At 36.7% G+C, this 23,246-nt stretch overlaps 1 protein-coding gene across 1 annotated transcript; it reads left to right on the top strand.

Annotated features, from left to right (window-relative positions):
• Nucleotides 1-7,668: 7,668 nt before the first annotated feature.
• Nucleotides 7,669-8,706, top strand: LOC120189872 (inositol polyphosphate multikinase beta-like). The gene has a single exon (XM_039193018.1). The coding sequence runs from the start codon at nt 7,790-7,792 to the stop codon at nt 8,630-8,632; it is 843 nt and encodes a 280-aa protein (XP_039048949.1). The 5' UTR covers nt 7,669-7,789; the 3' UTR covers nt 8,633-8,706.
• The last annotated feature ends 14,540 nt before the right edge of the window (nt 8,707-23,246 follow it).

Raw genomic sequence — 23,246 nt, 5'->3', positions numbered from 1 at the left:
AAATGACTAACACAATGCGAAAATGACTATTGCAATGCGAATTTGACTATCGCAACGAAAGAATCGCAATGCGAAATGAAAATTGCATTGCGATTCTCTCATTGCGATAGTCAAATTCGCATTGCGATAGTCATTTTCGCGTTGCGATTTTGTTGTTGCGATTTTCATTTCGCATTGCGATTCTCTCGTTGCGATAGTCAAATTCGCGTTGCGATAGTCAAATTCGCATTGCGATAGTCATTTTCGCATTGCGATAGTCATTTTCACATTGCGATAGTCATTTTCGCGTTGCGATTTTAAGTTTCAGATTCTATTCTTCTTCTGCAAATTGAAACTTGAATGAATTGCATTACTTCAACCAAAAGACAAATACTAACTTCATAGTGTTGAAAATTTAAGTTTCAAGAATAAACTACTACTCTTTATGTTGTCATTGAACCTGCACTAAACCTATATGTTGTCCTTTTAAATGTTTATATAAGTGCTTACTTCTGGAATGTTATCTGATGCATTTTGTGAACAATGATATAATAATGACTTGGGTGAATACCGTGCAAGTTTGAAATATATTTGTCTTTGTTCTCACTGTTTAATATCATGTCTGTTTATTTACTGATTTATGTATTAATTTATTTTTAGCGGCCCGCTAAGGTGGATGCTCTACGTCAGGTTTTTCTTACAAGACAGAGTTCATGCATCAGACGGTGTGCACGTGCCATTACATCTCCGTTCACCCCAATAGTGCAAAGAATCCGTAAGAAAAAGCCCGACTCACCTGTCATCGTTCAAGAGGCCTCCCCTATCTTTCAAGAGGCCCCTATCATCCCTCAAGAGTCCCCTCCCACCGTTCAAGAGGCCACTGTCATCGTTGAAGAGGTCCATCCCAACATTCTAGAGCCCGATTCACACGGCGTAATATATTGAATTATTGAGAAGCCCCCTCACGTGCCGGACATGATGGATGACTGTTGGCTTTCGTATAAGTTACCGGCCAGTACCATTCTGATAGATGAAGTGGAGAGGAAACAACTACCGGAAACAATTCTGGATAATACCCTTTGGGCTAAGACCGCAGTTGATTTTTATCTACATAAGCGGAGCCAAGGGTGTTACGCTGAAATATACAAACTCAACGATGATATGCATTTGTTGATTGAACGGTCTTGGTGGGGTGTATTATTAGGGGTTGAAGACAACAGCTATTTCGATGGGGGGTAAGTCTTATATTTCTTATATTTCAGTTTGATTAATTTTTTTAAAAATTTATGTAATTCACTAATATATGTCTTTTTTTGTAAAACAGCATATTGATGCATGAGTGACACGTCTTCTAATTGTAAGGAAATTGAAGAAAAATATTAAAAAAACGCGATATACAATTATGCCGACGTCTTTTCATGTAGTTCACTTGAAGAATCAACGATAGGAATCATATGTGTTGGCTAATGGACAAGCTAAACTTTATCCTGCATGGTGGGAGGTCAATAAGGTTAGTATATTTGTTTAAATATTTTAAAGGTGTTCATAAATAAGTGCGCAATTTGAATTATTACATTTCGATGCAGGTGTTTATCCCTGTTTTGGACCGTACTCATTGGCTTCTCGTCGAGCTTCAGCTCCCATCCCTAAAGACAATAGTATATGACAGCATGATAAATTACCTATCATTTTCTGATTTGAGAGATATGATTAAGGGATGGAGCTCTCATTTGGCTAAATTCTTGGATACAATTGATTATTGGACTAAGTCTGGAAACAAGAAGCCAAAGAAGTTCAATGTTACAGTTATCAGAGACGAGACCGCGCCACAACAAACGAAGGAAGCCAGAGGGGATTGTGGTCCTCTCGTATGCATGTGCTTGGAGCGTTTGACGACAGGAAGTACACATTTTCTACCTCCCACCGATAGAGATAGAGGTGCAGTAGGCTTGTGGTTTCGGCATTTTATGGCTAGAGCGATATATGCGAGACGCTGCCTACCTGCATCCGCGTTATGAAAGTGTCCATAAACAATTTGTAAGTCAAATGCAAGTGTTGTTAAACATATTTACTCTTTTTGGTTTGAAAATGTTTGGTTAAGTAGCTAGAATTCAATAATTTACTGTTTGTAGGTTTTAGATGTGTAGAAAGTGTTGTTGATTCAATGTTTGGTTTCTGTAGGTTAATCCTGAAGTGAGCTACGTGAAATAGATGTATGGGTGCAAAAGTTGATTTCATTATTATTTTTTGATTGTTTAATTGATTTGTAAAAGATGATTTGTAAATGTTGATTTGTTTAATTGATGTGTACATAATATTTGTGCTTGTTTAATTGATTGAAATGTAATAGTTGATTTGTTGATTTCAATCTGCATTATGTTGAATGCAAAACAGACTATCGCAACGCGGAAATGACTATCGCAACGAGAGAATCGTAATGCGAAATGAAAATCGCAACGAGTGAATCGCAATGCGAAAATGAAAATCGCAACGCGAAACTAATTTCGCTTTGCGATTTTCATTTTTGCATTGCGATTCACTCATTGCGATTTTCATTTCGCATTGTGATTTTCATTTCGCATTGCGATTCTCTCGTTGCGATAGTCATTTCCGCGTTGCGATAGTCAATTCCGCATTGCGATAGTCATTTCCGTGTTGCGATAGTCATATTCGCGTTGCGATTTCCGCGTTGCGATAGTCAAATGAATGTCTAATAAGTGATAACAACTGAACATATCATAGCAATGTTCAAACTCAAGTTACTAATACATGCCTAACTGAAAATATTAAAAGTTCACACATAATATACACATAATACAACGTTTGCATTTAAAAATCACCTAAGTTAACAGTTCCAAAAGGTGAAACCGGTTGTGATTGGGATTTTGATGAGGATCCATATTTTGGTAGAGGAAAAGATGATTGTGATGGCACTGGTGATCCACATGTCAACCTTGTATGACCACTTTCCTTACACCGACTATATGTCGATCTCTTCTTCTCTTCACCCTTAGACAGTATACGATCGTGACTTTTTGGTCGGCCAGGTAGCCTTCTGTCCATGGATGGTGGAAAAACTGTTTGTAAGTTATCTGGTATGTCCCACTCAGAAGGATGTGGAATAGGGTAGACAATCTCGCCATAAGTTTGTCGATATACTTATGTAGTGTAGCAATCCATAGCGTATGCGCTTGAATCATCTTGGTTTAGATGAAGAAAAACTTTTATAACATGGCCACACAGATAACCAGATGTTTGCCATTTCATACAACTACACGTCTTTGCATTTAGATCGACAAGCCCATTTAAGTTATTATCCAGTACTTCAAACAAAGTGTTTGAACATGGTTCAACTCTCCATGACGTTGACTTCACAACACGTTTCGTTATCTTTTTTTCTGTCCATGGTGTAACACGATGTTCCAATGTTCCTGTAAATTTAAATAAATAATACTTAGTAAAATATATGGTAAGTTATGAATTTTAAGAAATAATACCTGCATGGTTTCTTTTCTTGTAGTACCACTGTTGAATAGAGGCTCGAAAAAACTCCATTAACATAGTAATGGGTAATTTCCGGGAATGACGACTTAGACGTCATGAAACCATATCTTGCTCCAAGTTGATGTACTCTTGACCATCTTTCAAACCCGACATCTTCTAGTGTTTGAGCACACTGAGGCAAAACAAGTCTTAAATAGTTTATATGCTTATTAAAATCCACTTCCCGATAAGCTTTTACAGCCTTCCAGTATGTCCATTTGTGATTTTTTATACCAGCAGACCTTGATTTTAGATTTCTATACAAATGAACACCACAAAGTCCATGAAAAGCATCTGGGAAACACCTTCTAACAGCGTTGTCAATTGAGTTTGCCCTATCAGATATGATTGTCAGATTGCTAATAGGACCTATGCAATCCCTAAGATGCCCCATAAACCATGTCCATGAATCAGTGGTTTCAGATTTGCCAACCCCGTAAGCTATTGGCAGTATCCCATTGTTAGCATCCATGGCTACTACTAATAAGTTTACTCCAAGGTATCGACCTTTTAAATGTGCTCTGTCAACTATAATAACTGGGCGCATGCAATTAATAAACGAACGAATCTACAAAATCATATACACAAGAAATATAATCATTTAAATGTGAAATGCATGTAACTAACAAAAATGAGTCAACAAAATTATATTGATTTACTAACCGCAGCACTAATGGCGATAAACAGCAACTCAAAGCGTCCATCTCTATCTGTTTTGATATGAGTTACCGACCCAGGATTTTTCAGCTTTAAATTGTGACAATAAGCCGGCAGTTGGGCAAACGATGCTTCTGGCGACCCCCTCAACAATTCCAAGGCATAACATTTGGCTCTCCAAGCTTGAGAATATAAGATACTAATCTTGAACCGAGCATTCATGTCAGTCATAATTTCATGTCCCCGATATACCCTACCATTCAAAAACATTAACTCAGCCAGAAAACCACCCAACACCTTTTTGTTTGCCTGTCTATGGTGAGGAAAAACTTGGGTTCTTGAACATGTATGATTATCAATAAAAGTCCTAACTTGAACCATTTCGCAATCTTTTATCCTCTTTACAATCATACGCCACATACAGTTTTTGTCAATCATACACCTTATTTCGAAACGATCTTTGCTTGATTTGTTAACTTTTAGTTGATAGCCATCTTCCACACATTTCGTATACAAAGCTATCTTCAAGTCTTCCTTTGTATCAAAACAATCATCTTTCTTGATACGAATAATTTTTGTGTAACAATCAACTGCTATCTTTACCAACTCTTCTTCCAGTATCTGAAGTAATTCTGGCATATTCCAGTTATACTCCCGTGGCATTTTCTTCGGGGACTTTTCTTTGGGGATTTCTTCTTCTTCTTTTTCTTCTTCAGTGTTATATGAATTACAGAATGGATGTTCAACATGTTCATTTACAGTCGTAACTTCCTCCTCATTATCATCAACAACATCTTTCTCGGCAACGGCTGTTTCATCATCAAAATTCGGGTATTGACCAATATCAAAATCATTACACGCAGGGTCTGTTTCTTCTTCTGAAAAATCATCAAAATCCGAGTATTGACCAAGATCAAAGTCCGGGTATTGACCAAGATCAAATTTTGAATACTGACTAGTACTCACAATTTTTTCTGTTAGCTCATCATCGTCTAACTGGTTAATACGAAAACCGGAATTTGGTGCTGAAAGTTGATTGGGATTTGGATTAGGGAAAGGTTGTGGGTTTTGATATTGTGTTTGGTATTGGAAATGTGGTGAAACAATATTTGCTTGGTGATGAAATTGTGGTGGAACCATTAAATTTTGAGCACCATAAACTGGGGTTGAAAAACTTAGTTGATTACTACCCGCTACTGACCCAACTTCACTATTTCTAAGTTCAACAACATACAATGTAACATCATCACTTGAAACACTAATGTAAGCAATGAATCGTTCAACATCTTCATTGTCGGTTAACAAATAAACTTTACCATTTCTCTGATAAGATAGCCTAAATTCACTTAGGGGCTCTAAATTCAATTTATTTGCAACACGTAATATTAGAGTTTCATAAGTTAACTTTTTTAATGACAGTTTTAGTTGAAGATTCATGGGTAAAGGCATATATTGTAAAACACCATGAACATTCTCCCATGACCCTCCAAAACAAAAATCTATCCAAACATGATCAACATTAGATGATTTCATTATTGTAAATTAATTTACTAAACAAACGAGCTGCGAAACTAAAACCTGTTGCCGGATGGGGAAGGATGTCGTTGGATATATGAACGGATGTCGCCGGAGAGAGTGATAGATGGAGATGGAATGAGTTGCGATTTAGGGATTTAGGTTATGAGTTGCTGCTGCTGCTGCGTAGTTATATACCCAAAACATTTGTGTTGCGAAATTAAAACCTGTTGCGAATTCAGAAATCGAGTTGCGAATTTGAAATTCAGTATTGCGATAGTCAGAATCTCGTTGCGATTTACAGATTCGCATTGCGATTTACGTATTCGCATTGCGATTTACGTATTCGCATTGCGATTTACGTAATCGCATTGCGATTTACGTAATCGCATTGCGATTTTCCAAATTCGCGTTGCGATTTACGTATTCGCATTGCGAATTAGGAAAATCGCATCGCGAATTTGGGAAATCGCATCGCGAATTTGGGAAATCGCAATGCGATAGTCAGAATCGCGTTGCGAATATGGAAACTGATTTGCGATACCAGAGATCGCGTTGCGAATTATCGATCGCATTGCGATTTAGTTGGTCATTTTGGTAAATCCAAAAAAAGTTAGTTAAAATCGTATATTATAAGGCATTTTTAGTCACTGAGGTTATTTTCTCTTTTTCGTGGCCTGTTTCCGCTAATTTTTTTTTGTTCTTAAATTATTCTACTTTATTCCATGGAATTGACAACATTAGATCACTTGAGAAACATGATTCGATTCCGCATGCCAACGGCCTTCGACACTACAATCTTCGACCAGGGATTCTCTCTTAAATCTAACGCAAACCTGCAAATTTAATGATCCTTCTTCCCTGCAAAACCTCCGGTTCCACCAACTGTAAATTCATCATTCTTTCTTTCCGTGATGATCTGTTTTAATTGTTTAGATTTTCTTTTATTTTCTGGGTTTCATTCGGCATTCCTGGTGTTTGATTCTGGGCAAGATGCCCATATTCGTTATTGGAATTTCTTGTAAAAGAGAATAAACACAAAGGAGAGTAATCGATGAGGATGAAAAAGTAGAGCTCAATTTAGCCCACATTTTGATTTTATTGATTTTCCTTTTGTAAAAAGAAAACGCGAGGATATTTAGTACTGCTATTGACAAAAAAAGGTGCGTGAAAACGATCATTGTGCAGCAGCTGCTTAGATCAGCTTAATGGTCCATAGGTTTAATCTTATGCATTTCTTTTGGTTAATTTAATATATGTTATGTTAGTTATGATCTAATTTCTTCTTAGACCTGTTCATGAATTTACAATGAAAATAGCGGTAAAAGTGTGAGGTCAGCAGTGCGGGCGAAGCCTATAAACATAAAATAGAGATTAGAGTTTTGAGATGTAATAATTGTATCATATCTTGTATTTTTCGACATTATGAAATTCTCCTCTGCTCGTAATTTTCCTCTTTTGGGTTTTCAATTTAAATCTTGGTGTTCTTTGATCGTTTTAATCGATGTGATTCAAACATTAGTACGAGTATATGAATTTAAGGTCTCCAAGTACATGGAAAAACATAGAAAAAAATTAACATACCCACATATTCACACTGAAGTCTCTGTAAACATAGAACGTTATACTGGTTCTTAGCCGAAGGGTGTTTGTTTAGCATGAAAACTAAGTTGAAAATGTAGAGTGTAAATCCATCTATTTTAAGGGAAAACAAAGGAATTGAACTGATTCAAACTATTTGTTTTCCTTGACCCTTTTTTTTTTTGTTTTCTTTAAAGAATTTGGTGATGTTATCGATCATAATTCTGTGTGGATTCTTTACTTATTGATTTTTCCATGTTTTGAAAACACCAAGGAGACAGGTTTTCTAATGGAATTAGGTTGTTAGCTGCCTTTTAGTGGTTTGAGTTGCCTGATCTACAGTGTAAAATGTTACATAATGTCTTTAGAACTGAACCCATAATTGCTTAAGAATTAAAAGACTTCATATTATGATTGTGTTGTTTGATTGATTTGTCAAAAAGGGGGAAATATTGAGTGCAAAAGGTTCAAGTTTTTGTCATGCAGGTCAACCGCAGTTTCGAGTTTGTGCATCATGCTTAAGGTTCCAGAGCATCAGGTTGCAGGTCATCAAGCCATTGATGGAAATCTTGGCCCCCTCGTAGATGATTCAGGACGCTTTTACAAGCCTCTTCAGGCCAATGAACGCGGCACCAAGGAGCTGGCCTTCTATCAGTCATTATTTTCCGATACACTGGTTCCGGACCACATCCGCAGATTCTTTCCCGTTTTCTATGGCAGCCAACTCTTGGAGGCCTCCGATGGGTCCGGTTTACGCCCCCACCTAGTCCTGCAAGATTTAGCCTCGAATCACCTTAATCCATCTATTTTGGATGTTAAAATGGGTTCAAGAACATGGTACCCCGAAGCATCCGATGATTACATCCAAAGGTGCCTGGAGAAAGATAGAACAACTACTTCTGTGTCCCTAGGCTTTAGAATATCTGGATTGCAGATATATCAAAGCAAGGAATCAGGATTTTGGAAGTCTGCAAGGAAGGATGTCCTGAGTTTTACTGCTGACAATGTTAGATTAGTTCTGAGGAAGTTTGTTTCATCGAATTCTTCGGTTGGTTCAAATGCGAAACTGGATTGTTGCTTCGCTCGCAGCGTATATGGCGGTCCTGCAGGGGTTTTGGAGCAATTACTGGAGCTGAAAACATGGTTTGAGGATCAAACCATTTATCATTTCAATTCAACTTCACTTCTCATCTTGTTTGATGAGGAATCACTTTTGAAAGGAAGGACTCCGTTCGCCGAAGTTAAACTCATCGATTTCGCTCATGTTGCGGAAGGCGAAGGTGTTATTGATCATAATTTCCTGGGTGGACTCTGCTCTTTGATTAAGTTCATCTCCGAGGTGTTCTCACGTATTTGAAGGAATAAACAATGGAAGCTCGTTTACAGAACCTGTTAATGAAATGGTTAAGTAATAATAAGGGTAAACTGCATCATATACCACCAAACTTTAGGCATTATATTGTTCACACCATTTAACTTTCAATTTTACCAATTATAGCACTGGACTTTGATTTTCGTTTTAATTATACTACTGAAATGTTAAATCGTTAATGGTGCGATGGCGTGGTTTATCCAATAAAAATCAAAGTTCAGTACTATAATTAGCAAAAATGAAAGTTTAGTGGTATAAACAATACAACACTTAAAGTTTGATGGTATCTAATGTAGTTTATCCAATAATAAATGACTGAAGAACTAATGTAATTTATGTTTCGTGAGCTTGACAACGCTTAATTGTCGCAGCATATTTATCATTTATCAACAATGCGGGGGAGGATAAGGCATATGCTATTGATTTATCAATAATTTACTAGTAATATTATTGTATGATGCATTGCCATCTTATCATATTTGATATTTACAAATTTTATAATTATACTTTTATTGATAATTTTGAATTGAGTCGTGATTTTAATTTTATAAATAATATTGTTGCCGTAACCTTAAATTTAAAGGTTCGAAAGTTGGAAGTAATTTAGACATTATACAATAATTATATTTATCAATTACAATTTATAAAAAATATAATTAATAATTTCATTTGAAAAGGATTGTCAATCTTAGAAATATACGATTTAATTATCTAGTATTTGCGAGTTAACTCACAAAATTGATATAATTTAAACCTATTAATATGAATGAGTAAAACTAGATTTGACTTAAAAATTTTGAATTTAAAACTATTGGAATTAATTTAAATTTTGAGTTAGATTTGAATTTGAACTTTTAAAGTTTGAATGAACAAAAATGAAAATTAAAGTGATATTAATTTTATTTTTTATTCAATACTGTGGCAACACAATGAACGCGCCTCAACACTATGGTAGTATAAAAGATTATATAAATGTTCTCTGATAAAAAATAAAGAAGAACGCGCCTCAATACTGGAGAAATTTAATATTTTAGCATAAGAGAATACTTCTGCGTTCGTGAGTATTAGAAATGCTTTCATATCGAACAATATAATATAAGGAGGTCTGTCAGTTTTAGTGAAGAAAGAAATACTCTGATTTTTATTTCACTTGAATAGAAAAGTAGAATAACTCCTAATTTATAGAACTCTAGAGAACAATCCTAAGTAAAGTAAAACTCTCTTCAAAACTAATATAGAGATAAGACTAAGAATCTTAATTTATAGCTAACTAACAAATATTTCAGAATTTATAATGTACATGCACTACCCCTCAAGCTGGTGAGTATATATTGTGGAGTCCTAGCTTGGATGTGAGCTCATCAAAGGCGGTTCTTGGAAGTGCCTTAGTGAGTACATCAACTAGCTGTTCATGAGCGGAAACAAAGTTGAGTTTACCTGTCCCATTAGTATCCTTCTCAGAAATGAAATGGTGATCTAGCTCCACATGTTTTGTCTTATCATGATGTATCGGATTCTTGGCAATACTAATTGCTAACTGGTTGTCACAATTAAGTTCAAAGTCTGCACTATGATTCAATTTCATTTCCGTCAGCCGTCTTTGTATTCAAATTCCTTCACAAATCACTTGTGCCAAAGCTCGAAACTCAGCCTTTACAATGTTTCTCAACACCACTGTCTCTTCTTTACTCCTCCACGTCACCAAATTAGCCCAAACTTGAGCACAATAACTGCTAGTGGACCTTATGGATGTAAGTTCTCCATCCCAACTTGTATCTGTGAATACCTCCACTTTCCTGCTCGTATTTTTGGTAAAAATCATTCCACGAACAGGTGTCATTTTCAAGTATCGAAAGATCCTGATCACTTCCTTTAGATGCTCATCTTTAGGATCATTCATAAATTGACTTACAATACTAACCGAGAACTCAATGTCCAACCTTGTAAGTGATAAATAAATAATCTTACCTACCAGTCGTTAATATTATCCCTTGTAAACCGGAAGTCCAGTGTCATCAATTCTAAATATTAAGTTATGCTCCATAGGTGTCTCGTCAAGTTTGCAGCCCATCATTGTAGTTTCGGATAACAAATTTAAAACATACTTTCTCTTATTGATCATAATTCCATTACTCGATCTGGTCATTTCCATACCAAGAACATATCTTAAGCAACCAAGGTCCTTAGTTTCAAACTCTTTTGCCAAGAATTCCTTCAACTTTGTAATTTCAAAAGAATCATCTATTGTGATGATTATATCATCAACATAGAATATTAAAATAGCCTTCTTGTTTTCCAAAAATATCTTAACAAATAGAGTATGGTCAGCCTGACATCATAGATATCCAAATTTCAAAATGGCCTTAGTGAACCTATCGAACCAAGCACGTAGTGATTGTTTGAGGCCATATGAAGATTTGATGAGTTTACATACTTGACTTGAATTAGAATTCAAACATAAATTAGGCAGTCTCTGAATATACACTTCTTCTTCCAAAGACCCATTAAGAAAGGCATTTTTAATAGCAAGTTGAAGAAGTGACCAATTTAAATTGGCAGCAAGGGACAACAAGATACGAATGGTGTTAAATTTTGTAACCGATGAAAATGTCTCTTGATAATCAATCCTATATAACTAAGTGAATCCTCTTGCCACAATTCTATCCTTGAATCATTCAATGCTCCCATTAGTATTATATTTAACTGTAAATAACCATTTACAACTTACAACCTTTTTTCCCGGAGGTATATCAGTCATAACCCAAGTCTTATTTTCCTATAACGCCTTAATCTCCTTTTCAACAGTTTTCTTCCACCTAGGATCTTTCAAGACCTCGTCCACAGATTTAGGAATAGATACTTTATCAACTTTGGTAGTAAAGCCCTTGAATGAAGGCATTAACTTCTTATAATCCACATACTTCTATATTGGATGACGAGTACAACTCATGACACTTTTTCTTTGAGAAATAGAAAAGTCAGATGTATCAATTAAGGGGGCAATATTATCGCTATTCAAAGATCTTAGAACTTCATCATCGTTCAAGGACAATGGAACTAGATTAAGCTCTTGAACATTTCTAGACTGTGTAGTGTCCCGTGGAATAGGCCTTCTTCTTTTTCCTTATATAGACACTAAGTTCCCTTGTTTCAGGTTGGGTTGCTGAAGAAAAAGTTTCGAGTATAGGATAAGAAGGGATTGAAGGAAGAGTTTTGGGTATAGATGTAATAACCCCAAATATTAGGTCAATGACAAAATTGAAAGGATTTAAAAATTTGGAGGATAAAATTGAATAAATGGTAAAGTATAAGAAAATGATTTAGAAATTTTGTTTAAGACCAATTAGTAAGAATGGAAGAATGAAAGGGATATTTTGGTCATTTAGAGAGAAATGGATTTAAAATTCATTTTAATTAGGATATTAAAGAAAAAGGGAAAAACGGAAAGTTGAAATATACACTAAGCTATATTCTCTTCTTCTTCTTTCCCGTGACCGTGCTCTCCCCATAGCCAAAGTTAAGACTCCATTTAACTAGTTTTTCCTTTAGTTTTTGGTTTGGTTTTGAAACCTTAAGTGATGTGGAAGCTTAAGGAAGGGTTAGAGATGATTAAAACTAAGAGATTGAGTATTTATTTAAGATTGAAGAAAATGGGTTTTTGATTGATATGTTAAAATATGAGTTTTTATTGGGGTTTACAAGTATATTTGACTTGTCAAATAAGTAAATAAGATATTAGAAGCATTGAATATTATTAAAAATATGTTAGAAAAAATAGTATGATTCTTAGTTTGAGATGTTCTTTGGTGAATTTAGATGTTATAAGAAGCTAAATGGAGGAAAGTTAGTTGGTTTAAATGATGTTAAGTTTAAGGGTATTGTTTGAGGTAAAAGTAAGAGATTTAAACAAAAATTTGGTAAAAATCGAGCTGAAAAATGGAAAATCTGGGTAGGGGTATCGATACTGGAAGAACAATACTGATATTATAGGTTTAAATTTGAAGAATTACGATGAACAATATCGATACTGATTCAATTAGTATCGATACTGATATGGGTATCGATACTAAGAGAAATGTATCAATACCATGGAGTCTAGAATGCAAAAATGGTATTGATACTGAAAGGGAGTATCGGTACCATAGTATAGAAGTATCGATACCCTGGTAGGGGTACCGATACTATTGAGCCTGAAATTGTAAGATAGGTTGAAATTGTAATAGAAATTGAAAATAATAGTACTTTTGAGTATTATTAAAGTATAAATGTTAGAGAGTATACTAACATTGGTATGTGAAGACACCAGATTTTGTCCTGCCAACCGAGGAGTCTTCATGTAACCAACAAAGAAGAGTTGGATTAGGACTCAAATACTAGTCTAAAATAGAGTTGGATTAGGACTCAAATACTAGTATAAAATAGGGTTTTTTTAGTACTATAAATAAGCCTTGTAATTACCACACCAGAACACACACACGAGTTACACAAAAGGAATGTCAGAAAAATACGAGCAAAGAAAAAGTGATTTCGAGGTTATTGTAAACGATTCGAAGTAATAAATGTGAAAGCTTTTTTTTACCTTTCGTTTGTTTCTCTTTACTCTTCACTTGCATACGTTGTTAATCGCGTTTTCTTTGCTTGAGAACCCAAAGACAAATGTTTTAGCCGATGACCCGGAGGGAGTTTTTCGAAACTTTGATTTCAGATCTACGTTCCCTAGAGGCTATTTCGAAAAAACAAATTACATTTTTGGAATGAGGGTGCGAAAATCTATTAAAAAAATGAAAACTTTTTTATTTTTTCCGGTTTTAATCTTCAATGTTCTTTGACATTTGCCCACTGATTTAGCTTTTATTTCAATTTAATCCCCTACTAATATCATATATGTTTACTTATATTTCCATTATTATCATTTTTTATTTCATTTATACTTTATTATTATTATATATATATATATATTACTTTGATTTTCATATTCGGTATAATTTTTTTTATTTCTTTTTTTTTTATTTATTACTATTATTATTTTTTTATTTTAATACTTATTATTACTATTTTTTATACCTTGTTTATAAGTTGTTATATATATATATATTCATATAACTAGTATTATTACTATTTATTTTTGCTATTAACGTATATATTTATATATTTTTATAATTATCATTATAATTGATATAACTATTTTACTTTTAACTTACATTTTATTTATTTATTTTATGTGATTTTTTTTCTTTTCATTTTTTTTCTATTTTCTTTGTTTTTTTCCTCATTATTTTTATTGTTGTTTTTTATTATTAGATTCGTTACTTCATTCTTTTTTCTTGTTTATTTTTACTTTTACTTCTTTTATTTTCTTATTTTTTATCTCATTTTGTTTATTCGTGTTATTTATGTGTTTTCTTTGTTTAATTTATTTACTTTCATTGTCTTTTTCCTCTAACGTGTTTCTCGCCATTTTTTTAAAAGGGACATTTTCAAATCGAATTAGGGTAAGTAATTTTGGATCGTAATTTTACCTTTTGAGTTAAACTTTCAATTTTCTTACTTAATGAGAACTGAAAATTACGTAGTATCGAAAGGGCAGTTCAAGGGTACTAACCCTTCCTTGACTGTAACCGACTCCCGAATCCGACATATTTCTGGTAAGACGTAGATCAGATAAGAAATAAGGTATCCGATCAACCCGTTTTTCGTAAAGTAAATGATCGGTGGCGACTCCCAATTCATTTAATTCACGTCGAAGCCCAATTCTGGGGCCCAACCGAAAGACGGTTACGACAGCTTGGCGACTCCACTGGGGACAGGTAAGTGATTCAGGCTAAGGTAATTTCCAGTTGTCTTTTTAACAAAAAGGGTAAGTTTAAATTTTAAGGTAACATTTCGATCCTTTTTTACTTACTTTTGATTATATTTTTGAGTAAATAGTTGTACTAATCGTTTTCTCGTGATTTCAGCCTTCAAATCTTTTTCATTTAAGGCTCTATACCCGAGCTCCAAACCCTATCTTAAGTAGGGGTAAAAGCATCACCTTCGTGTGAATTTATTCACCGTGCGGGCCTAGCAAGTAGCCTTCGGGATTCATATACCTTATGTATTTGTGTGAATTTATTCATTGTGTGTGCATAAGGGAATGTGTCCTCTCGAGTTTAACTTATTCCACACAAAGCCTGTGATGGGTTTAGGACTAAGGGTCTGGCAAGCCCAAGGGGGCACCGACAAAGAGAACTCGGGTACCGTGTTTAGAACCTAAACCGGGAAACCATGGAGAATTAAAGCCTACCCCGAAACCACATTCCAAAGCCTAAGATATTTTTATCCTAACCATTTTCTTTTTTGTGTTTTTTTCGTCATTTTTTATTTATTTATTTTTATTTTGCTAATCCTTTTGCCTTTGTGTTTGTTTTATAGCATTTGCATCATAACAAGAGGCTATTGATCCTTAAAATGCGTTTTTTAAACACAAAATAAATCTGAATTAATGGACAAAGGTGTTGTAATACAAGAGATTAAAAACGCTGAGGCACGACTATGGTCTGAGAAGACTCAAAAAGAGAAGGGAGACAGTCTTCAGGGAAATTATGTGTCAGAGCTTGTTAGTTACGCATCTTTCAGCCTGAAACAAAACGATGTCCAAGAACTACGAAATATTTTGGACAGTTGGGGGAATGACAGAAAGTAGAAGTTCAACCAACGATATGGTGATATTGCCCTCTTACTCCATGTCAAGACTGATGAACCCCTGCTCCGAGCATTAATTCAATTCTGGAACCCGAGATATAGTTGTTTCACCTTTAACCAGGAGGACATAGTGCCCACAATTGAAGAGTATACTACCCTACTGCACTGCGAAAACATCATACTAGAGAGGGCATATATCAAACACATCAAGAGTCAGCCTTTCAAGAACGGACTAGCTAAGATTGCAGGGGTTGATGAAAAATGGGTGACTGATCGACTTCGACACAAAGGTAACGGGGAAGGAATCGAGTGGATTCACATAAGGCAACTACTGAAGAACCACCCTGATGAATGGAAGACTATAGACCTTTTTACACTAGGTATGTACGGTCTGGTTATCTTTCCGAAGACTTTGGGTTGTATCGACGCGGCCATGGTAGAACTATTTGAACAACTTCCAAGGCAAGTCAACCCAGCACCGACCATCTTAGCCGAGACCTTTCGGTCTCTTAATCATTGTAGAAGAACTGGTGGAGGAAGGTTTATTGGATGTGTTCAGCTCCTTCAAGTCTGGATTCACAGCCACTTCTGGAAGACTAACGGGGTTGCCTACCGCCGATTTAGCACCACCTATTCACCTTTGGGAGAGTTCATCACTATGAAATGGCATGAAGGTGCTACAAAGGAAAAATGGATGAAGGTTTTCACGCATCTTCAGGACCGGGATATACCCCATGGTTGTTCCTCAGTGATGTTCTTTTCAAGTGTAGGAATTCTGACACTATGACCCTACTTGGACTTTGGGGTGCAGTTGGGTATGCTCCGTTGTTGGCACTTAGATAGTATGGGGCACGTCAGTTTGTCTCAGTAACATATGAATTATCTATATCGGAGTTTGTGTATCATGGTGACAGTTATAAGAAGATGATCAAAGAAGCAGCCGAGTCATGGAAGAAAGTATTCTGGATGGATGTCGTGGCTGCTAAAGATATACTTACTCCGGATTAGATGGAGTGGCGAAGATTGAGAAAGAATGATAACATCTCGATGCCAGACTGTGAGGACACCCGGACCATGGAGGAACATCTCAGGCCTGTCCCTTCTAAACTTGTGATAACCAATGCAGAGTTTGAAGCTGTGAATAATGAGCTGAAGCAGAAAGTTAAGGAACTAGAAGCTGAACGTTATCAATGGAAGCTAGATGTCGACTCTCAGAAAGATAGAGTAGACAAACTGGAAAGAGAACATAAAGGAGTCCGTTTTGAGCTCGAAGACTTGAGAAAGAGATATCAGGATAAAGTCAAGGATAACTCCAAGTTGAAAGTAACCTATGAGTATTGGAAAGACGAAGCTCACAGCCTGAAAAGAAAGTTTGAGGGGTTTGATGAAAGAGCTTGGAAGGAACAATTGAAAACTGCTCAGAGGCGTTTAGCAGATAGTCAGCATCAAAACCAATGCTTGAGAATCCAGATGGTTAACCTAAAAAAACAAAATGAGAGAGACGACAAAACAATAGCCTAGTTGGAAGCTATCGTAGATGGATTCAAGAAGCAAGCGGCCGAGCTCCAGATAGTACCCTTTGACAAAGGTCTGCAGTGGCATTTCCGTTGGGAGCAAGCACAACAAAGGGTAAAGGCTAGAGACACAGTCATCCGAGATTTCCTAGATCAAGTACAGAAGGCAGCCCGTCATCTTCACAGCCTGGCAAGGGAAGCCGGAGTGGTTCGACAATGCATTCAACCAGTGATAGATAAAGGCAAAAGACTTGTCAACCTACTAGAAGCTATTCGAGGTTTAGAGGATTTAGTCCGAACGTACCTTTGATTGTTTTTCATGTCTTTTACAAGATAAAACATTTTTGTCTGAATAAGAATTGTTTACAATAATGGACACTTTTCTGGATCAATGCCTCTAAATTGCATACATCATGCATTGCATACTTTGCATTTTATATTTCATGTTTATTTTTATATTTTTCATGTTTTTACATTCTTATTAACTAACAGAACATGTCTCAGAAAGAGAAAATACCAAGTTTACCACCGCAAGCATTAAATACGCATCATCCACACAATACTCGAGCAAAAAAGAGATAAATTGAGGCTAGGATGGAAAAACTCGAGGAGCCCATGACATTCCTGCCTCTTTGCCACACATTCAAGTCAGGTGGTTATGTGTTTGAAACCACCACGTCCGATTTAGAAGCGGCTTTGGAAGATCTGAGCATCAATGCCGTGACCACTGGAACTGCTGACGACACAATTAGACCTGGGATATGCCCTCTGCCACCTGGGTTCGTGCCTAGCCATTGATCGGTCGAAGAACTACCTGTGGTTTACAAGAGTCTTTTAGAGTAATATTCAAACTATACCTATTTGCCTATACCCGGGGCAATAGGTGATCTTTTGTAAGGGTGAATAAACATTATGTTTAAATTCAATAAAAGATGCATTTTTCCCTCTTCCCATGGCAAACAAATTTTCCTTTATTTCTTTTTGACATCTTCTTCATTTCGATACTTCATTTCCACTTTCTCTCGAATTTAATTCTTGACTATTTCGTGTGGGATATTTTCCCCTCATGCATGCACATTTTCCCCTCATGCATGCACATTTTCCCTTCTTTCAGATCCCCAGATAACGATAATGTGGGCACTAATGATCCTGATCAGGAGGTGGATTTTGAATCAGCCATTTGTCTCGGGGAATTTGATGAATGTGACACTGAAGAAGAGTACAACTTGCCTACCGAATTGTTGAGAATGGTAGAAAGAGAAGAGACAATCGAAGTCTTGAATCTAGGCACAGAGGAAGATCGAAAGGATGTTAAAATCGATACAATTATTTCGACTGAAGCAAGACAAAACCTTATAGTCTTACTTCAGGAATACAGAGAGGTGTTCGTCTGGTTATATCAAAACATGCCGGGATTAGACACAGATATGGTAGTCCACAAACTGCCTATCAAACCAGAATACAAACCCATGCAGCAGAAACTGAGAAGAATGCGACTAGAAATGCTCCTTAAGATCAAGAAAGAAGTCAAGAAACAATTTGATGACGGTTTTCTTCAAGTGGCCAAATATCCGGAGTGGGTGGCAACATAGTGCATGTGCCGAAGAAGGACGGGAAAGTACGCATGTGTGTCGATTACCGGGACCTAAACAAGGCAAGTCCCAAGGACAACTTTCCTCTGCCACACATAGACACTCTGGTAGACAATACAGCCAGGAACAACTACTTTTCATTCATGGATGGATTTTCGGGGTATAATTAGATCAAGATGCACCCAGAAGACATGGAGAAGACCACTTTCTTCACAATGTGGGGAACTTTATGTTACAAAGTGATGCCTTTCGGATTAAAGAATGATGGGGCAACATATCAGAGAGCTATGGTGACCTTGTTCCATGACATGATGCATAAAGAAATTGAGGTTTATGTTGATGACATGATTGTCAAGGCACAGACTGAGAATGAACATATTGAACATTTGAGAAAGCTCTTCCAGAGATTGAGGAAGTTCCAGCTACGACTGAACCCTAGCAAGTGCACTTTCGGGGTGACATCCGGGAAACTGTTAGGCTTCGTGGTCAGCCAAAAAGACATTGAGGTTGATCCTGAAAAAGTTAAGGCTATCTAGAATCTACCTCTACCTCGAACACAAAAAGAAGTTTGAGGTTTTCTAGGCAGATTGAATTACATAGCTCATTTCATATCTCAATTAACCGACAAGTGTGATCCAATCTTTCGCCTTCTCCCAAAGAACAACCCTAGAGTGTGGGATGAAAACTGTCAGATTGCATTCGAGGTGAAAGAGTACCTGTCTCATACTCCTATTTTAATGTCCCCCATCCCAAGCAAACCTCTGTTCTTGTATCTATCCATATTTAAGAACTCAATGAGGGGGTGTCCTGGGTCAACATGACGAATCTGGAAGAAAAGAAAGAGCCATATACTATTTGAGCAAGAAGTTCACCGATTGCGAGGTCAAATATTCTCCTATTGAGAAGGTTTGCTGTGCTTTAGTATGGGCTATAAAAAGACTCCGAAAATATATGTTGTATCATACCACTTGGCTGATTTCCAAGCTAGATCCACTAAAATACATGATGGGTGTACCTGCTCTATCTGGAAAGTTAGCCCGATGGAAAATGTTATTGTCTGAATTCGACATCGAGTATGTGAGCCAAAAATCCATAAAAGGAAGTGTCATATCATATTTCTTGGAAAGTAGAACCGATGAGAATTATGAGCCATTAGACTTTGATTTCCCAGACAAAGAATTAATGGCTTTATCTTTAGAAAAAACAGATCCTTCAACAGACAGTTCCTGGAGAATGTACTTTGATGGGGCATCCAATGCATTAGGACATGGCATCGGGGCAATATTGATCTCTCCAGAAGGGAGTCACAACCCATTTACCAGAAGACTGAACTTCGATTGTACCAATAACATTGCAGAATATGAAGCATGTGTATTGAGAATTCGAACTGCACTGGGGCAAAATATAAAGACCTTGCGGATATACGGAGATTCAATATTAGTAATCTATCAGCTCCGTGGAGAATGGGAAACCAAAGATGCAAAACTGATAGAATACCAGAAGTTAATACTGAACCTGCTCGAATAATTCGACGAAGTTACCTTCCACTATGTGCCGAGAGAAGAAAATCAAATGGCTTATGCTTTGGCTACCTTGGCAGCCGCATTCAAAGTTGGCACGGAGTCTGAAATGATGCCAATTGACATGCAGTCGTATGAGTACTCGACTCATTACTACCAGATTGAAGAAGTAAAAGACACTAAGCCTTGGTACTATGACATTTTGCAGTATATCAAGCATCAAAGTTATCCAGAGAAAGCCACTGAAACCGATAAAAGAACCATTAGAAGGATGTCAGCTGGATACGCCCTTGATGGGGAGGTCTTGTACAAGAAAAGACATAATCAAGTTCTGTTAAGGTGTATTGATACTGAAGAGACAAAAGTGATAATGAAAGAAGTACATGATGGAGTTTGTGGAACACATGCAAATGGGCATATGATATCGAGACAAATAATGAGATACGAATATTTCTGGTACACACTAGAAAGTGATTGCATCAACTACGCTAGAAAATGTCATAAATGTCAGATTTATAGAGATAAAATAAATGTTCCACCTCATCCACTTCATGTCATGACGTCACCATGGCCTTTCTCTATATGGGGCATGGATGTTATTGGGAAAATCCATCTAAAGGCTTCGAGTGGTCATCGTTTTATCCTTGTAGCCATCGATTATTTCACCAAGTGGGTAGAAGTTGTTTCCTATGTCAGTGTCACTCAATCCATTATTTGCAAGTTTTTTTTAAAAAAAGATCATATGTCAGTATGGTTAACCTGAAAGGATCATTACCGATAATTGTACAAACTTGAACAATAGAATGATGAAAGCTGCTTGTGAGCAATTCAACATAAAGCATCATAATTCTACTACCTACAGACCAAAGATTAACGATGCAGTAGAAGCAGCAAACAAAAACATAAAAAAGATAGTGGAGAAGACAACCGAGACCTACAAAGACTGGCATGAGAAGTTGCCTTTCGCTTTGTTCGCTTACAAAACCTCAGTACGAACCTCGACTGGGGTAACTCCATTCTCATTAGCTTATGGAATGGAAGCAGTGCTGTCCATTGAAGTAGAAATTTCGTCATTACGGGTCTTGACAGAAGTTAAACTGGATGACGCAGAATGGGTGCAATCTAGATACGATCAGCTTAACTTGATAAATGAAAAGAGACTGAAAGCCATTCACTATGGTCAAATCTATCAGAAACGAATGATTCGAGCACATGACAAGAAGGTACGCCCAAGAATATTCTGTGAAGGAGATCTGGTGCTAAGGAGAATTTTGCCAGTCCAGAAAGATTTCCGAGGAAAATAGATGCCAAATTGGGAATGACCTTATGTCGTGAAAAAGGCCTTCTCCGGAGGAGCCCTTGTTCTGGCTGAAATGGACGGACCCAAACTGCCGTATCCCATCAATTCAGATACAGTCAAGAAATACTTAACTTAGGATGAAAACCCGAAAAGGCATCCTAAGTCAAAGAAAAAAAGGAAAAAAGAATAAAAAATGAAAAAGTTTAGGGTTAAAACCTGAGAGGGCGCCCTAAATTGAAAAAATTGAAAAAAGAACAAAAGAAAAAAAGAGAAAGAACAAAAATAATGTGGGTTCAAGATGAAAACACGCAAAGGGCATCTTGCAACCAAGGATGGGTCCAAGTTGAAACCCGAAAGGGTAATTTGGATAATTCAAGAAATCCAGACAGTTGAAACTCCCCAGCATCTGAATTTTCCACAGACTCAACGAGTCGGAGAAAGGTTGCACTCTCCTGAATGTTGTCGCATTCTCAAAGATCCTTGGCAAAGGCTGTATTCAAGGTCACCTAACGACTTTTCAGCTCAGAAATGCCCACATTATTGAAATCTAAGATATTCGTTTACACCTCATCATGTCTTTATCTTCTAGAATATTTGCCATGTATTATTTGTTCATTTTTCCTCATGAATAAAAGACAATCTTTTTTTTTCTCCAAACCAATTCCTTTTGAGCATCTTGGATTGAGCTTAAGCTTAATGATTTATTTACTTATGTAAAATATATTTGTATATTACTATACAAAGATTCATTGAATAGTACAGATACTTGGAAGCCGATCAAGGCTTATGCATATACTTGAGATGGTCGAGGAGCCTTTCCCAGATCAAGGATAAAAAACAGACATCAGATTTGAACATTTGAAGAATTCAAGACCAGGGATCGAAACTTCAAAATTTCAGAATCAAAATTCCAGACAGACAACCGGAGATCGAGATTTCTCTCCAGAGCCCCAAGATAACATATGTTCATCACATGTATGTATAACTTTTTCAGGTTTTAGCTAGTGTCAATTTCAACTTCGCAGCGAAGGATATTGAACTCAAAACGACACAATTTGCTCGATAGATTTCAACTTCACGACGAAGGATATCTAGCTCGAAGCCAAACTTCACAATAAAGGGGTCATCCACGGTTTCAACTCCACGGCGAAGGGAATCGTGTCCACCCGCAACATATAATACTTGCATTTCAACTTCACGACGAAGGATATTCAAGTCAAGGCTCAACTTCATGATGAAGGGGCCATCCGCGATTTCAACTCCACGACGAAGGATATCGTGCCACTCGAGATAACACAAGTTCAACTTCACAAAGAAGGGACGGTTGGTTGTCAATGAAAAATTTCCCAGTTTCAAAGCCAATTTCAACTTCACAGCGAAGGATATTGGAATCAAGACAACATAAGCTCAACTTCACGGTGAAGGAGCGATTGGCTGTTAACAAACAATTTCCCAGTTCCAAAGCCAATTTCAACTTCACGATGGAGGATATTAGACTCGGAGCAATACAACTTACTTGGATTTCAACTTCACAGCGAAGGATATTAGACTCGAGACAGCACAAGCTCAACTTCACAACGAAGGGTCGACTAACTGTCAACAAACAATTTCCCAGTTCCAGAGCCAATTTCAATTTCACGACGGAGGATATTGGACTCGGCGCAACGCAACTTACATTGGATTTCAATTTCACGACGAAGGATATCCAATTCTCAGGCTCAACTTCACGACGAAGGGGCCATATACATATACAACTTCACAATGAAGGGTATCATACCCCAACGGATTGACTCAACTTCACGACGAAGGGGTCATCTGTAACATCACAACACCAAAGTCTTCAGGTCAAGTTCCACCTTCACGACGAAGTATCTTGAGCCAGAAGACGATTCAGAGGCCACTTGTCAAAAGTTTTGAGCTCGTTTTCAACTTCACGACGAAGGATTTCTTGCTCATAATTTTCCAATTTTGACTCAACCTTACAATGATTTC

This window comes from Hibiscus syriacus, unplaced genomic scaffold (genome assembly GCF_006381635.1).
Source record: "Hibiscus syriacus cultivar Baekdansim isolate YM2019G1 unplaced genomic scaffold, ASM638163v2 tig00116960_pilon, whole genome shotgun sequence".
Taxonomy (NCBI): domain Eukaryota; kingdom Viridiplantae; phylum Streptophyta; class Magnoliopsida; order Malvales; family Malvaceae; genus Hibiscus; species Hibiscus syriacus.
Note: the sequence above shows the minus strand (reverse complement) of the source record. Positions and strands in the feature narration are given on the sequence as shown.

Bases quoted from the DNA above. Each gene is read 5' to 3' on its own strand.
- LOC120189872 (XM_039193018.1), top strand. From the start codon at position 7,790: ATGCTTAAGGTTCCAGAGCATCAGGTTGCAGGTCATCAAGCCATTGAT.